Below are 17,546 nucleotides of genomic sequence, written 5' to 3' on the forward strand. Positions count from 1 at the left end.
TTACATACACATTTGTCTTTTTTGTCACATTCTGAGATACATGAGGGCATGAATATGTCTTGTTCATTTTGGTAGAAAGAATTAAATATTTGTATTTATTTTCCCAATAAGTATTTGTAGAAGAAGAGATAACAACAGAAAGAAAGGGGAAAATTGACTAAAAGTTTGGGATAATGACCTTTAACTTTCCAAAGTATGCTACCCACAGATGGCAAGTTCCACGTATGACATAAGAATAAACAGAACTAAAGTTTAAGCACAAGTTTTTGGAGTCAAGAAAGTCAGTGGTCTGAGGTACTGGATGACTTGTCAGATCCTATAGTCAAGTCTGTTGTGGTATGTAGAAAACTTGAATGGTGTATTAATACTTTTAAAAATGGACAGCTAAAATTTCCTGACTATCTCTTCCATGTTTTATGATATCCTTAATAAGAGCATAGAAAGATGGATATTTTGTATGTATGTATATATGCATTTATTTCTATGTGTATGAGTGGTTTCCTGAATATATGAATATGTACCACGTGTATGCCTGGTGCCCATGAACGCTAGAAAAGGGCAACAGACCCCCTGGAACTAGAGTTACAGACTATTGTGAGCTATCCTGTGAATGTTAGAAATTAGAGCCTGGGTCCTCTAGAAGAGCAGTTAGTGCTTTTAACCACTATGCCATCTCTCTAGCCTCAGATGTGGGGATGGGGGAGACTTTAGTAAAATGATGATTTTATTTATTTAATTTTATTTAATTTTTTTTTTACAATTTAGTTTTTATGCCCCACCCCTCATCCATCTTCTGATGTTCCATACCCCATACCTCCTCACACTCCACACCACCCCCGGTCTTCACAAAGATGTCCCCACCCTCCACCTCCCCAGACCTCTCCACACTCCCTGGGGCCTCCAGTCTCTTGAGGGTTAGGTGTATCTTCTCTGACCAGACCCGGCACACCTCTGCTGTATATGTGTTGGGGGGCCTTATATCAGCTGGTGTATGCTGCCTGGTTGGTGGTCCAGTGTCTGAGAGATCTCAAGGGGTCCAGGTTAATTGAGACTGCTGGTTGGTCATCCTATAGGGTCACCCTCCTCTTCAGTTTCTTCCAGCTTTTCCCTAATTCAATCACAGGGGTCAGCAGCTTCTGTCCATTAGTTGGGTGTAAATATCTATAACTGACTCTTGCAGCTGCTTGTTGGGTATTTCAGAGGGCAGTCTTGATAGGTCACTGTTTGTGAGTGCTCCATAGCCTCAGTAATAGTGTCAGGTCATGGGGCCTCCCCTTGAGCTGGATCCCACTTTGGGCCTGTCGCTGGGCCCTCCTTTTCCTCAGACTATTCTCCATTTCTGTCCCTGCAGTTCTGTCAGACAGGAACAATTATGGGTCAGACTTTTTGACTGTGGGATGGGAACCCCATTTCACACTTGTTGCCCTGTCTTCCTGCTGGAGGTGAGCTCTATAAGTCCCCTCTCCCCACTGTAGGACAATTCATCTAAGGTTCTTCCCTTTGAGTCCCGAGAGTCTTGAATTCACAACAGAGGAATCTCGAATGGCCAAAATGATGGTTTTAAAAAGGAATAAGTTAATGGTAGGAAGAGTGTTAGGGAGCTAGAGAGGTGGCTCAGTGGTTAAGTTCTTGCTGCGCTTACAGAGGACCTGGATTTAGTTCTCAGCACCCACACTGGGCAGTTTACAACCACCTGTAACTACACCTCCAGGAGAAATAATTCTTTTCAACTATATTTTGGCCATTATGATGAATTTAAATATAATTAAGAAATTAGTTGACAATTAGAGTGGAGTAAAGGCAGGTGTAGTAAGATGGCAAACAACATGAGAGGGGGAAGGGAGAAAAGAGTGCTAGACCTGCTTATGTGAAATGGTGTCTTTGGGTGACAGTCACCAAAATGTGTCTTAAAAAAATAGAAGGAGGAGGAGGAGGAGGAGGAGGAAGAGGAGGGAGAGGGAGAAGAAGAGGAAGAAGAAGAAGAAGATGAAGAAGAAGAAGAAGAAGAAGAAGAAGAAGAACAACAACAACAACAACAACAACAACAAGAACAAGAAGAAGAAGAAGAACAAGAAGAAGAACAAGAAGGGAGCAGCAATAAGCTGGGAATGGTAGCACATGCCTGTAATTGCAACCTTCAGGAAGGTGAGTTAGGAAGATAAGAAGATCATGAGGTCACTCTGGGCCACATGGTAAGGCTCTGCCTGAAAGAGGAGGACGAGGGTAAAGAGGAAGAGGAGTTTAATTGAGACTGACTCTGGCATGACATACATGTTAGATTTCGAGGCCAAATACTTTAAAACAACTATTACAGAGTTCAGAGGGCAGGAGAGGTGGCTCAGCAGTTAAGATTATTTGTTGTTTTCCCAGAGGATTCTGGTTCAGTTCCTAACACCTACATGGCAGCTATTTGTAACACCAGCTCCACAACAGAGTCTGACATCTGCTCTCATGTCCGTGAGTACCAGGCATGTATGTGCTGCACATACACATGCAAATATACATTAATTCTCATAAAATAAATAAATCTAAAACAGTATTCATGGGTGCTTGAGAGATGACTCTGTGGTTAAGAGCATTAGCTGCTCTTTCAGAGGACCCAAGTCAATTCTCAGCACCGACATGGCAGCTCACAACCACTTGCAGCTCCAGCTCTAGGGGAGCTAATGCCCTCTTCTGGCCTCTGCTAGAACCTGCACGTATATGACAAATTCTCTCTCTCTCTCTCTCTCTCTCTCTCTCTCACACACACACACACACACACACACACACACACACACACACGCAAATAAATAAGATGAATAAATATATATCTTAAAAGGAAAAGAAATGCACAAAGTGGCCATGATAACATGGAAATCTGATGTGCAGTCAAGAGTGAAGAACATCAAAAAATAATGACCGTTTGGTTGCATATGAATGACTAACATTTTCTTTTTGTGCTTTTCTTAAAAGATTGCTGGTAGTTAAAACAAATACCATGGCTCTGTTAGTGGGGTTGAATGTAAGTAGAAGTTAAGTGTAGAGAAAAAAATTGTATTGCAGTATAATTATTTTCTTGTACATGCCTAAGCAAAATCAAACACATGCCCCCCCCCAAGTTTATGGATAAACATTATTTAAAACAGCCAAAGCCTGGAACTAACCTCCTTGTGTTAATGGACCTATACATTATGTCATTTTCATAACAGAATATTGTATAATAATATATCAAATTACTGATAAACAAAACTGTATGAGTAGCAAATGTGGGCTAAGTGAAAGGAAGCCTATGGTCAAGTAGCTGCTATATGATTCTATTCGTACAAAGCTCTAGAAGAGGCAGAGTTGATAGGGATAGAAATCAGTTCAAAGAGCAAAGTCTGCATGGTAGTTGAAGGGGGGTGACAGTAAAAAAAAAACAGAGGGGCGCAGAGGAACTTTTAGGGCTTATAAAATCTAAATAGCATTAAGACAGTGGTTTATAGAGCTGTCTACATCGTCAGTACTCACTATACATTTAAACATGTGTAGTTTGTTTTGTGTAAACCACCTTTTCCCCCTCCTTAGTGTTTTTAGATTAGGATACAAAGTAATGGGTTTCAAATGGTATTTTCATATATATATATATATATATATATATATATATATATATATATACTTTGTTCTTAATTCCCTTCCCATTTCCCTCCTCATTCTCCTTGCCTCTCTCTGGTAAATTGCATCTTAAAGTAATTTAAAATTTTATGTATTCATGTGTATATGTGCATGTTCAGGTACACCACAGCATGTCTGTAGAAGTCAAAGAATAACTTTTAGGAACTAGATCTCTCTCTGTCTCTGTCTCAGTGTCTCACTTTCCAGGGCAGCAGGAGTTTTCTTGCTCCAGTGTTGTGCCTTCCCAGCTGTTCTAAGGTTTCTACCTCCCATCTCGATTACAAATGCATCTGGCATTATTTTCTTGAATTGTAGTTATCAAACTTGCTTGGCCAGCACTCCCTGCACCCCTACCCCCCCTTTTGAGGCAGGTTCTCGTGTAGCCCAGGTTGGTTCTGAAGCTGCTTTGTAGCCAAAGGTGGCCTTGAATTCTTGATCCTTCTGTGCCTACCTCCCAGGTGCTGGGATGAAATGTTTGTACCACCATGGCTGGAACAAAGCATAGGTGTGACATGACTGTCCGTTCTTTAATGGAGACAATTTGCACTTTCTAATTGTGATCTGACCCAGTTTTCAACCATCTCAACTTACAAATATTATTGTAGTATTAATTTCCTTCAGGCAATGAATAGGTAGGACCTTAGGGAGGAGAGAGAAGATGTCACTTTACTCTAGGAATGTGTGGAAAGAGAGAGCAACTTACTCAGAGGTTACCAATTATCAAAGCATCAGGTGCATAGAATTCCTTTACAACTCTGTGTGCTGGAAGCAGTTATGTGGCAGAGATGGGAGATACTTTAATATGGACTTGCACATGTCCTTAGTGCTGGTTTGAATGTTTTTACAGACCCAGAGAAGAACTGCCAGCCAGTGCTGGAGACTCTGCGGCAGGCAATGGAAGGCACCATCTATGCCCACAACACCTTGGAATTACAGACTCTGCAGACTACAGTCAACTTCCTTGCCACTGCTACAGTGCCAGGCTACTCTGAGCGCCCGCTCTGTCCACGTCTCTACCGACTCTTCACAGTGCTGGCCCTGAACAGCATGACTCAGGACACCCTGTTGAGCAGGCATGTCCCTAGTATCCAAGCCTGGCTTGAGCGCTTCCCTTCTGTGGAGCGGGAGCACACTCTGGCAAGAGCCCTTGTCAGGGCTTCAGTGGAGGCATGGGAGGCTGTGTGCAAGTGTTTCATGCCTTCACCCCTCCGCCCACACTACCGCTTCTCCCCACATTCCGTGAGCCACATTCTGGGAAGCCTGCAGCTGCTGCCTACCAGAATGGGTTCACGAGGTTTTGCAGAGACTTTCCATCACCAGGAGTATCTGCGACGGGTATCGGGCTTGCGTGGAACTCGCCTGACTATCATGATGTCTATGCGTGTCATGGTGCGTCTTTGGTTGCATGAGGCACAAAGAACATTTTGTGACCGGCTGGACAGCGATAGGGAACGTTCCCATTGTGCTAAGCTGCTTCTAGAAGTAGCTCAGAATGTCTTCTGTGGTGGGCCAGGGTCTGAGTCCTTGGCCAAGGACTGTGAGGAAGAGGAGGTGGAGGAGGAGAAAGTACCTGAAGTAGAATCTGAAGAAGAAATAGCCCAGTGGGAGACCTTAAGCAACAGTGACAGTGGATCAGAGGAAGAGGAGGATCCATATGGCCTTCAGGCCACCACAGGCTCATTCCTCAGTGAGAGCAGTCTAGCACCATTCCCCAGAAAGTCAGTAAACAAGGAGAACACAGAAAATGTAAGTCAGATGGCCGAGCAGGAGGAAGATATAAGGGATTCTAGCAGTAAGCTCCAGTCCAAGACACCCAAGCATGAGTGGCAGACGGCACCCCAGATGGACTTAAGTTTACCTTTGTTGCTACCGGTGCTATTGTTCTATCCCCAGGAGAGTCCCTCAGACCTGGTGTTCAGTCTGGAGCTTACACTGGGATCTAACTTTGAGAGTTCCAACTTGTACCTGGAACGGCAGTGGGAAAACCTTGAAAAGCAGTTGGTTGCCTCAGCTGTTCGGCTGAAGATGAACTCCAGTTTTTCCCAGTGCCCTGTGATGGTCCAGCATGTAGCTCACCTGGTCAGAGTCCTGGCTAGGCCCCGGCAGCATGCTCTATTGCTCTCAGAATTCCGGGGTACTGGGCGCTATACAGCCATCATCCTGGCTTCTAGCATTTGTCAGGCTCACCTTCATTATTTATCAGTTGAATCAGAGGAAGCTATTTTCCAATGTCTCCGAGATGTCAGCTGGCATGCTGGCATGTTAAACCAGCCAGTGGCTCTTGCGGTGCCTGATGGAGTGAATGTTGCTATCTTTTGCCGACTCTTGGCCCTGGCAACCTCAGGTAGTTTCCCTGACCAGTACACAGAAGCAGATCTGGATAACATCGAAGAGCACTTCCCCAAGGAGAACATTGTGAACAAACACGCCATTAAGAGGGACACAATACTGAATAGGTAAGGCCCAGAACCCCTCCAAGTCAGTTCTGCTTTTACTCTTTCTTGGCCAAAAAGACAAGAGAAAAAGCTATAAGCTGGCATGAGGGCTAAAGGGTCAGATTTGGAACAAGTGTCTAGACATGTAAACTGGTCTGGAGGATGATGACAGCTGTGTCCTCCCTGACTTCCAGGTTTTACCAGCAAGTGTGTAACAACCTCCACATGTTCTTCATGGTGGGAGATAACGAAGCCCAAAATCAGCTGCCCCCTACCCTTTTCCTGAATCTCCTTCAATTGACCATTGCCAGTATTGAACGCTATGAACCCTGGGACCAAGCTTCTCTGGTCAGGATCGCTCAATTCCGCCTGGAGAATGATCACAGTCTACCTCTTGATGATGGTGAGCCACTTTTCATTTGTTCTGACTACTCATCCCAACTGATGAGTGAGAGTTCCTGCCCAGGGTGGTCTCATCTTCTTGATCTGATATCTCACTCTTCTTCTCTCCTTGCTTTCTGACTGACATTTTCTACTTTCCTTCCTGAACTGAGAGCAGATCTTTTCCTTTCTCATTGCCATCCAATCCTACAAGGCCACACCAAAACTATATCCATTTCAGGTTCCTTGAAGTGCCCAGATTTCAAGCACTTAATTCCCAATGTGGCCAACATCATGGCTCGCATCCATGTTTCATCTGCCTGTTACCATAAACACATGTGCCCTGCATTGCCACTTGTCACCCCCAAGACCTTCCAGGACTTCTTGGATATGTTCCGGCAGCAACAGCAGCAGATGATCCTGCAGATGAGGATGAGGGCCAGTCGGTAAGTGGCCCTACCCTTGCAGTTCACTTCCTTCTTATCTTCTGAGTCCACTTAAGAGGTCTATTGTGTTTCTAGCATTCAGACTGCCTTGAAGACTCTGAGGCTGATGGTTGAGAGGCACAGTACCCAAACCAACCTGCTCAGTGACTTGGAAACGCAGCTAAAAGGCTCCTACAAAGTAAGAGGAAGAAGACTGTGAGATTTACATAGTTGTATCAAGACAAGAGGATGAAAAGGGGGCCTGGGGAATTCTCATTTCTTTTAGAGTCTTCTTCTCCTTGGTGGATCTCTTTAATTCCTGCTGCCTCTCCTGTTAGAGCCCAGGGCCCAAAGTTTCCCATGATGCAGCTCAGACTAGATTGACTTTTGTAACACAGAAATCTCAAGTATCTGCCCTTGGATGCCTTTAGTGTCGTTACTCAGTTTGGTATGTCCCCAAGATCCTTGGATTTCTTATCCTCTTCAGTGGAACTCATGACAGCCATCTGTCCCCCACCCCGTCTACTACTTTGTTTTGTATCTTTCTTCCAAAAGAAAAGAGAAAAAAAAAAAAAAAGGAGGGGAGGCAAATGTATAAGACTGTACTGAACAATGAGAAAATGTAGATGAGTATGGAGATAGAGGGACATATACACTCTAGCAAAGAAACAGAATCATATTTAAATGGTGTGCTACACATCAATGTCCCGAATCTCTTTAGTCAGCCTCTGCTGCTAGTTGTTTCTCAGAACCATCTCCTTCCCTCCATTTCTAATACTTGCTTCACTTCCCTGTTTCCACTTGACTGTTACCCCAAATACAGTTCCTTTCTGGCCCAAACATCAATCATTTTGCTTTTCTATGAAGAGCCAATCACTTTTGAATAAATAAGCCTCTCATGGCTTGCTAAAAGTAGAGGGCAGGAGCTGTTATACCTTCACCAGCCAAATACTCCACTTGAGGTTATTTGCACAAAGTAGTGGATTTTGTTTTTTAATACAATGGCTTTTGAAATAACACTTTGTTTTAGTTTCTGTTGCATAAAACTTTGAAAAAGGCCCAGGACTGACTACTGAGAAGTGAACTAGTGTCCCATTCTGAATTAGGTAATCTCTTCAATTTTCAAGTAAGCTTTCAGGCCTTGCATGTCCGCATACCTCTTTATACCAATGTGAGCAGGGCTAGCTCCCAATGTTTTATGTTTTCTATCATGTGCTATGTAAATTGTGGCCCATAGAGTTCTCAAGATGCTTGTGCTCTCTTCCTATGCTAGTCATCCTATGGTGGCCACATTAGACCTCAAGACACAGATGAATTCTAAAATGGGGACTGGGGGTAGTAGAAAGTTCAAAGTAAATAGGAGTCCCCTTTCTCTTATATCCTAAATTCTACTGTCTTGCTTTTGGTCCTATGTTTTCTCAAAATAATTAATACCATGAATAATTGATCTGATTGAGGAGGCCTCCTATTCCTTAATTCCTTATATTACACCATAATATAGCAAGCTCTAAATATAGATGAGACATCCATAATCTCTGGGGCTATCCTGTTAGATCTCTTGGCAATTCACTCAATGGTCCTAATAATGAATTGTTCCTGTGTTTCCTACCCCCCAAAATTGTACTACTATTCCCTTAATCATCTAAGCCAAGACCCTAAAATCATTCTGTTCTCCTCCATTTTTCTCCTTTCTCATATTCAATTAGTTCATTTATTCATTGATATCACCAACAAAATTAATTGAACTCTATAACTTTTCCCAGGTCCTCAACATTTATGTCTGTATTTGTGTTTATACCTGCATGTAAATTGATGGGTAGATAAAAACATATATACATTCCTTGCACAGAAAGAAGCTCTCCATTCTGATTTACTGATGAGAAAACAGAGATCCAAAGAAGCTAAAGGACTTGTCTGTGCAATTTCAGTTATTAATATTTTGACAGAGAGAATCTAGATATACCATGAAATTTTTTCCAGAGAGGGGAGGAAAGGGGAGAAGGGAAGGGTGTAGCAAGGGCGGGGAGAGAAGAAGAGGTCCCAGTATGAGATGTATAGGATTAGGCGGTGTTCGAAAACATTCCTATAAAATGTGATACAAGTTTATGAAAGATAAAGTACACAAAAGTTTTTCTCTGAGGTAAGATTTGGACAGGCATACAGGGGAGTGGAGGGGAAGAGTGGACTGGTGCACCAGCCTGAATGAAGGCACAGAGACTAGAGAATACACAGCACACTGGAGGAAGCCAAAGGTAGTAATGGCTGAAGACAATAGTGCTCAGGGAAAACAAAACAAAACAAGGAACATGGAGAGATGTGGCTACAAAGGCAAGTGTTAAGACACAAAGACAATGAGATTCAGTTAAGAAAACCAATTAGGCTGCAATGTAGTGAATGGCTGGAAGGTAAATGAGAAGTGAAACCAAGGTACCAATTAGAAAAGGAGTATGGCTCAGGAGAGAGATTCTGACTGTCAGCAGACATGGAACGGGAATTGGGATAAGAAACCCTCTGGAGGTATAATGGAAAGGTCTATAAAGTGATCTAGGGTTGAGAAAATAAAGGGGATGGAGCAAAGGGTAACAACAAGATTTCTTCTGTGACTAATCTGAGTATATTCTGTCAAAGTTCTTTGGAAAAAGGACACAGAGAATGGAGTAAGATAGCTCAGGAGACATGAACATATTCATCTGGGAGACATAGAGTTGGAGGGGCTTACAAAAGGCTGAAGTAGATGGATACATAGTATAGGACTGGGAAAGAAATGTGGAAAAAGAGATTTGAGTTTTTAGAATACTGATACAGTAAAGTAAAACACTACATAATACAACAAGTCAAAGCCATAAGATTAGAGGACATGCAGAAGGGTAGGATGAGAAGAAATGGGAGCCTGAAAACTTTTATTAAGGAAGTATTTTAGGAGGTGGCAAAAGAAGAGACAGAGAGATCTGATGTCATGAAATGGGGTAGTCTCAGATAGCCCAGGGAATGGAGCTGCAAGATCTGGGCCTCTGTTCACAGAGTGTTGGTATATATCAAGGCCAACTCGAGCAATCCAAGATCATGTATAGGCAGAAGATGGTAGAATGCCAACATCAGGAGAGCCTCATTGAGAATCTGGTCAAGCAGCATGATGCCCTAAAGGCTCAACAGGAGGTTTTCCTGGAGCAGGTAGGTTCTTCCTGCTACCTAGCCTACTGTAGAGAGGACAACAACTCATAGGATACCCAGAGGACAGAATGGGGTGGCTAATAGTTAGGGTTCCTGCCAGGGAGGCCAAGGTGATAGGGTGGCTTGGGAATGGACCTTCATGAGGACCCTTAAGAGAGGTGAGTTCTCTTGGAAACATCCTGAAGAATGGACAGAGCATCGCACGGTCTATGCAGCATGCATCTGTTCTCATTTAGATGGGCAAGGCATTTGTAGGTCCTTTGAGCCAGCTGCGGGTGGCTGACTTTGAGGAGATAAGGAGCTATCGAGCCCCACCAGAATCTGTAGTCAAGGTGACAGATGCATTGTGTGACCTGTTCCACCAAGAGACGGGCTGGTCCAGTGCCAAGCAGCTGTTATGTACTGAAGACTTTTATCAGGTAGGGAAGATGAGGCATCATAAAGGGAGAGGGGTGGTATAAAGAGAGGCCTATTGAGTCAAGGTCAAGGGCACCCATATCTTCTCTCCCCTTAACACATGTCCTCCCAGGAGCTGGTATTCTTTCCCAAGGAGAAGCTGACAGACTCAGAGTTGGTCAAGTTAAATGAAGCTCTAAGGGCTCCAGGTATGAGTGATGCAGCCTTGAGGTCAGTAAGCATTCCTGCAGCAAACCTGGCAGTCTGGCTCTGGGCGGTCCTGCGCTATGGGTTGGCACAACGCCGAGGATTGCCCACTGGCCTGCTGCTGCGGCAGGTAGATGCAACACTGGCTCGGGAGCAGGCACGCCTTGGCCAGTTCCAGTTTCAGGCCCATGATCTGCTGGAGCAAACTCGGTCTTTGGCTAAAAGGCTAGAAGCTGCCCAAGTCAGTCATAACCATGTAGTGGAGACCCTCAATCAGGCACAATGTGGAAACTTTCAGAAATGGCCCATGAAGTCCGCACTGCTCACGCCCATGCACATGTGGACAACACAGCTCCAGGTAACAAGCCCATACATCCCATATGTTTTACTTCCAGTTCATTTTATACCCCTCTTCTCCATACTTCCCCTCTGTATTGTACCTGCTCCCCTCAGGTAACCCCTGACTGCCCTTCCACATGCCCCCCACCTCATCCCTACTCATGCTTTGGTCACTTGTCCACACTAGAAGTTGCAGGAGCAAGCTAAGACTGTGTTTGGAGATGCACTCTTGTGCTCAGCTGCCATCATCTATCTGGGTCCCTTCCCACCACAGCGGCGCCAAGAACTGCTAGAAAAGTGGCTATCTCTGTGTCAGGGCTCTGAGGAAGCCCTAGACCCAGATGATGTGGCACAGGCACTGAGGCAGAAATCTGTTGGGGTACCAAAGAACCCTCTGCTGCCCACACGTACTCCCTTCAGTATTTTGACCTTGCTGAGCTATGGATCTGAACAGCACCAGTGGGATCGAGACCTGAAGCCCCAAGCAAAGTCAGCCCGTCTGCTAGGCCTGCTGCTGCGAAGCCACATCCATTTCAGCAGTTCCCGTTGGCCTCTGCTGATTGACCCCAGCAACCAGGCCATCATGTGGTTGAATCCACTACCTCCAAAAAAGAACAGGTCGTTGGAACCATCTCCCAAAGAGAGCAGAGGTAGGCACAGATAATGGATGGTACTGAGCTTCTTGGGACTCTGAGCCCCCAACACTCAGCTTCCTGTGGTTTGCCCTTCCATGGTGAAGAGACTGACTTTTTGTGGCTAAACTATATTATTTTACCAGCATAAACCACATTAATAAATGGTCCCATTTACCAGTTTTGTGTGGTTGGTTTTAGCTCATGCTAAAATGACCCTAAATCTACATAGCTGACCAAGCCATGATCTTCCACTTCTCCAGCCTACTCAACACCACAGGAAATCTTACTTACAACTAAAGCTTACAGTTTGCGGTAATATTTATTACCCAAATTCATGAAATATTGAGAAATTCCTTGAAGATATTTTTATCTGCCTGTATCTGTGCCACATCCTCTGGGTCCAATATAGAGGGGAAAGATTTGGCTAAGTTTGAATCAGGGGCCTATCTGAATAGATAGAGTATTGGCACGAACATTTCCTAGAAAAAGGGAATGAATCCATTTGTAAAAGAAGGAGTTTGGCAGTTGAATAGATGAGAGGGAAATTCTAGCCTTCTATGGACCTAGGGCCATTATAGAAATAATGAACTTCAAGACCTTGAAATAAGATCATTCTTTTCCTTCTATGAGTGAGCTATAAGTCCCATGACAGTCATCTTTTAGGAGACAGAGTAGAGGGCATAGATAAACAGTTGGGGGGATTATATGAAAGAGGCAGTTACAGAGCCACAAACTAAGGAATACCTAAAATTCTAGTCACCAGGGGATGTAAGTGACAAAGACAGATCTCCTTTTAGAGCCTTTGGAGGGAAGATGGCTTTGCTGGCACACTGATTTTAGACTTCTGGTCTCCACAACTCTTGAGAGAATATTAGTTTAAGACACTAAATTTATGGAAAGTTGCTATGGTCATCCCAGAAATTAATCCATACATCATAGTTGCAGGATGTGCACCACCCAGATAGCATGTCAAAATTACTACTGGCAATTTATGTCTCTTCTGTCAGGAAAGCAAAAGATTTTCAGAAGTGTTGGGCAGAACTTTTGTCCCTGTGATTTTTTTTCAAGTTGGGGATTGTAGGAAAGCATTGTACCATCAAGCCACATCCTCAGCCGTTAACCTTTGCCCTCTGGTAGGCCTCCCATGTGGAAAGGCTCAGATGTACCAAAGGTTACTAATCAATGCATCTTAAGGGAAGCTATTAATCTGAATTATCTCAGTGAGCTCAAGCTAATCCAATGAGCCCTTCAGAGAAGAAAGGAGGAAAGAAAACACAGAGAGATTAGAAGGCCAGGGAGCAGTCAACAAACTATTGTTGACTTGAGATGGATGGGGATGACATGTCAGTTGTGGGAAGGAAATAAACACTGTGAAAATCCAGTAGGAGCCAGGCTTAGCAGTACACACCTATGCACTCAGCTACTCAAGAAGCCACAGCATGAGGGTGGCTTGGGCCCAACAGTGTGAGGACAGTTTGGGGAACAAAATGAGATCGTATCTTAAACAAACAACAAATAGTCCACTAAACCTGATGGAGGACCTCCAGTCCCAGATGACCATGCTGTGCTGGACCACTAGCCTTTAATACTTAGGGATAATAAATGGCAGCGTTAACTTCTTAAATTTGCAGTAATTTTTTAGCAAAACAAAATGAATGCAACAAACGGTAGGCCTGGCAGCCTCCACTTGTATGAAAGCCATGTAAGAAAACAAACATTTATCTTGTCTTGAAGGAGAGGAGCATTGGGAATAGCTGTTCTCATACCACCTTGTATGGTTCCAGCACCCCAGCCATGACTTGTCTAGTGTGATAATTTACAGTCCTTCAATTACAAGTCATTGCTTTCAGTTTCCATATCAAGGAGGACAATTTTCAGTTGTTACAGCCAGAATAGCTTATGTTTAAAAAAAAAAGATGGGGGGGGGGTGTTACTGACTCCTCTAATCAACTTATAGAAAGGGCAGAAATGGATAAAATTTCAGAGATGACTAGTTCTTCTTGGGGGCTAGTCTAACTTCAAAGTAATATTGTCAACCAGCATTTACTGTTTTCCATGTACTGGCTCAAACTGTGTGTATCATCACAGTAAATCTTCAGAAAAACTCTATGAGGTCATTACTAATATCAACTGAGTCACTTAAGCAGCTTTCCTAAACTGTCTTCCTTAGACTCCATACATGAACCCTCTCCTTGGGTGATCAGGACTCCTCAAAATCCCAGTTCCTACTCTAAGAAGCACTCTTTTACAACTTTCCACCCCAGAAAAGTACTCTGTGCCAAACCAAGATAGTGGGAATAACACAGAAGATGAACTGGAAGATGAGAACAATGAAGAGGAAGATGAGGCCAATGAGCAAAGAAAAGAGCAGAAAGCAGAGGAAAACAAGATTGAGGGAGAGAACGAGCAGGAAGTACAAGAAACAGAAAAAGAGAATGAGCCAGAGAACTCAAGCTCACACTCAAGTCTCCCTTCTGAGACTCAGTCTCTGCCCTCCTGCCTCACTGTGCTCTCAGGCACTGACCCAGAGTTGGGTCCCCAGCTCCTGGAGGCAGCTGCCAATGGTGAGAGCTACAGCCCCCATTTTCTTTCCTGATTCCCTGACCCCACAATCCTTTCATGCCCATTCTGACCTCAGCTCTGATCATGTATCTCACTGTGTTGAAGAATCTTGATAGAGCCCTCTTATAAACCCAGAGAAACAGATCTTGTGCTAGAACTGGATGGCGTGGTGCTGGTGTATGGATAGGTTGATTTTTTCCCCCTTCACAGGCTTGCCTGTGCTCTTGACCAATGTGGAGCTGAGCCTAGGGTGCCAAGAACTTCAATGGCTGCTGTCAAAGAAGAATCTGAGTCCACCCTCCGTGCAGCCTGGCTTCTGTCTCTTTCTGAGCACTACCTTTCCCATCCATGCTTTGAGCCGAGGTGAGACCAGAGTAAGTTACTGGCATAGCTTTGTAGACATACTAGGCCCCTAGAATCATCCCTAAGGAGCCTTTCATTCAACTAGGCCCAGAGAGAAGAACTATGACAGAGCCACATTCCCCGTCTATTCTATCCTTGACTCTGACATGGGTAAATTAGTATTTTCCATGTGACCCAAGTACTAGGTTTTGAATTGCTGAAAGGGTTGAATGTTCTGGATCTGGGTCTGAACATGGAAATACTAGAAGAACAAATGCTGCATGAAATCCTGTGCAGAGAGCGCCCTGAGCTTGAAACCCGCTGGCAAGATCTCAAAATCAGAGCAGCAGATACCTATGAAGCTATGAAGGCTGATGAGGTGCATGGGGGCCCAGTCTGTGGGTGGGATAAACATTGGTAAGGTTCAAGTATAGAGCTAAAGATGATGTTTGGGGACCATCACAAAGGTGCAGGTCCATCCAACAAATTACCACATTTAGGAACAGTTGCTGGTGACATTGCTACGTCAGAACCAAAAGCGTCAGAAACCATCCAAGTTTTTGAGAAAAATGGTGAGGACTCAGGCAAAGATATGTCAACTGAATGCTCAAATGGAAGAGCTAGAAGACCAGAAGCAGGAGGTGGTGGCATTGTGGGCACCCTACCGGCCCGTAGCTTATCATGGAATGGCTATGGTAGAAGCTCTAAGCCCTCTACAGAACCTTCTGCCATCTTTCTGTATGACGTCAGAGAATTGGTTGGCAGTCATCAGGCGGGCTATAGACAGCATGAAGCCATATGACAGTTATCGTGGAGAAGACTTGCCCAGCCATCTGCTACGGTTGAAAATACACCTGGCCCGCCAGCTGCTGACCAACACTGTGGTTGCCCTAGGCTTGATCCAAACACCCTTGGTGGGTGCCTTCGGTGCTTTGGCCATGCTGCAAGTGACAAAGAAGACACCAAAGCTAGAGAGATTGGCATTATGGCCTGGACTGTCAGCCTCTCCCAGCTCAGGTCACAACATGCAGATCCCTGGTGTGGTTAGGCCAGCCTGGCTAAGTTCAAGAGCCTGGGAAGAATGTGGAGCATTGGAACTGTTGCCCCCATTTGCAGGGCTGTGTGAATCCCTGGCAGGTCAATCTGGTGTGTGGCAGGATTACCTGTCACTATCATCCACTGTGCTAGGTCCTGCACCTGGTCCTAATTCTGAGCCACTTAGCCTCTTCCAGAAGCTGATTCTGTGGCGGGTACTGCGACCAGATTGCCTGGCAGGTGCCTTAGCAGACCTCACCACCAGCCTATTAGGTCGGCCACTAGATGAAAACCTGGGTGCTCCTACCATGATCTTTGAACATATTCAGCCTACTCAGCCCATACTGATCTTGCTGCCACCACCTGGCCACCCTACAGCCACCCTGCATCCTGTGACTGTTATCCGGAAACTGGCTGCCAATCACGAAAAGGTTTGGATCTAGTTACTTGGCCCAGAGTGTGTGGGCTTCTGTGGGCTGTGATAGAGTGGGGGTGGGGGGTGCTGTCCCAGCATTTCTTATGTTAATTACATGGACACTTTAGGATTATTGTGGCATAACTGAGTCTATCAAATCACCCCAAGATCACCTTGAGTCACTCTGTCACCTTTCTATTGGTTCCCAGCCTCAGAAGCATCTACATGTGATAGCACTGGGCTCGGAAGACTGGGATCCTGTATCAACTGTAGTCAACACTCTATGCCAGGCTATGCTCCAGGGGCACTGGCTAGTGCTAGATAACTGTCATTTGATGCCCTTTTGGCCAAGAGAGCTCTTACAGCCATTGCAGGGACTGCTGGATAGAGCCAGGGGTAAGGATACTGCCTTGGGATGGCTTGGGATACCCTACACTTGGTCCTAAGGCTTTCATGGCTGATCTCCAAGTTCAAAGCCTATCCCTTTGGCCTTGTGACTGATTCCTGTTGCTCCAGTCTTGAATATGACCCCTGAACTTGTGGGTCAATCCATTTATTACCAGAGGACTTATTTCAGCCCCTTATCTGACTTTAGTGGTCTCAGACTCTGAACTGCTAGCTGAACCAGAAAGCAGGAGTGTGGTCACTGTCCATAGAGATTTCCGTCTTTGGCTGATTGTGCCTACTGAGGCCAGTACTTCCTTGCCAGGTGGGAAGCATCCCCTAACAAGCTATCAAGTCCAAGAGAGGGAGAGTAACTACAGCTTGCTGACTCGGCACTCTACTTCCTCCACAGGGATGCTGACCCAGAGCTCCATGCCTGTTTTCTGGAATCAGTCCTTAGAACTGGGCCGGATCTTGATCGACAGTTTGGATTCCCAGCAAGGACTCTGCACACAACCTCTCACCCAGACACTGCCTTTATTCTTCTTGCATGGTATCCTACTACACAGACAGCTCTATGGTTTAAAGCTGCAAGCACACAGGGGGCGCTGGTGAGTGATCCACCAGTCCCATTCAGTCATCCAGCAAACACTGGGTATCTTTCACATGACCTCTGAAGAGTGAAGGCAAGGAAGTCTTCTTCAAAGACTTTATCTGCCATCTCACTTTTAACCAACCAAGCCTTAAAAGCAGAGCAAATTGGGTAGACACTGGGCTTTTTGAGCAGAGGGTATGACTTTAGTGTGACTGATGTGCACATGTAAGGGATGGACTAGAGAAAGGTGAAGTTTATCACACTTGGCTTTTAGGACCATGGCAAGAGGCCTGAAGTTATTCTGCAGACATCAGGAAGCCACTGAGGGAGTTTTAAATATGAGAGGATACTTGATTCTGTCTGCTGAAAGCATTACCCAGGCTGCGATGTGAAGAACAAACAGGAGGCGGGACTGGAGGAAAGAGCAGGGTTTTGTTGTTGTTGTTGTTTTAATTTATTTTTATTAGATATTTTCTTCATTTACATTTCAAATGCTATCCCCAAAGCCCTCTATACCCTCCCCCTGCCCTATTCCCCAACCCTCCCTCTTCCTGACCCTGGCATTCCCCTGTACTGGGGCATATGATC

General features: G+C 44.8%; 1 protein-coding gene across 2 annotated transcripts in view; it reads left to right on the plus strand.

The window, feature by feature from the left end:
- Positions 1 to 17,546, plus strand: part of Dnhd1 (dynein heavy chain domain 1) — a 69,639-nt gene that overhangs the window by 45,994 nt on the left and 6,099 nt on the right. Inside the window, exons 26-40 of one of the 2 annotated variants that reach the window (XM_021167320.2) lie at positions 4,484 to 6,092; positions 6,266 to 6,474; positions 6,694 to 6,898; positions 6,974 to 7,076; positions 9,899 to 10,048; positions 10,285 to 10,467; positions 10,578 to 11,009; positions 11,178 to 11,640; positions 13,890 to 14,189; positions 14,398 to 14,550; positions 14,730 to 14,908; positions 15,030 to 15,995; positions 16,189 to 16,375; positions 16,575 to 16,688; positions 16,776 to 16,974. In XM_021167320.2, coding sequence (XP_021022979.1) covers positions 4,484 to 6,092; positions 6,266 to 6,474; positions 6,694 to 6,898; positions 6,974 to 7,076; positions 9,899 to 10,048; positions 10,285 to 10,467; positions 10,578 to 11,009; positions 11,178 to 11,640; positions 13,890 to 14,189; positions 14,398 to 14,550; positions 14,730 to 14,908; positions 15,030 to 15,995; positions 16,189 to 16,375; positions 16,575 to 16,688; positions 16,776 to 16,974 — 5,452 coding nt within the window. Of the gene's footprint in view, positions 1 to 4,483; positions 6,093 to 6,265; positions 6,475 to 6,693; positions 6,899 to 6,973; positions 7,077 to 9,898; positions 10,049 to 10,284; positions 10,468 to 10,577; positions 11,010 to 11,177; positions 11,641 to 13,889; positions 14,190 to 14,397; positions 14,551 to 14,729; positions 14,909 to 15,029; positions 15,996 to 16,188; positions 16,376 to 16,574; positions 16,689 to 16,775; positions 16,975 to 17,546 lie in introns of those variants that run through there. The other variant, XM_021167323.1, reaches the window with a different exon arrangement.

Source organism: Mus caroli, chromosome 7 (assembly GCF_900094665.2).
Source record: "Mus caroli chromosome 7, CAROLI_EIJ_v1.1, whole genome shotgun sequence".
Classification (NCBI taxonomy): Eukaryota; Metazoa; Chordata; class Mammalia; order Rodentia; family Muridae; genus Mus; species Mus caroli.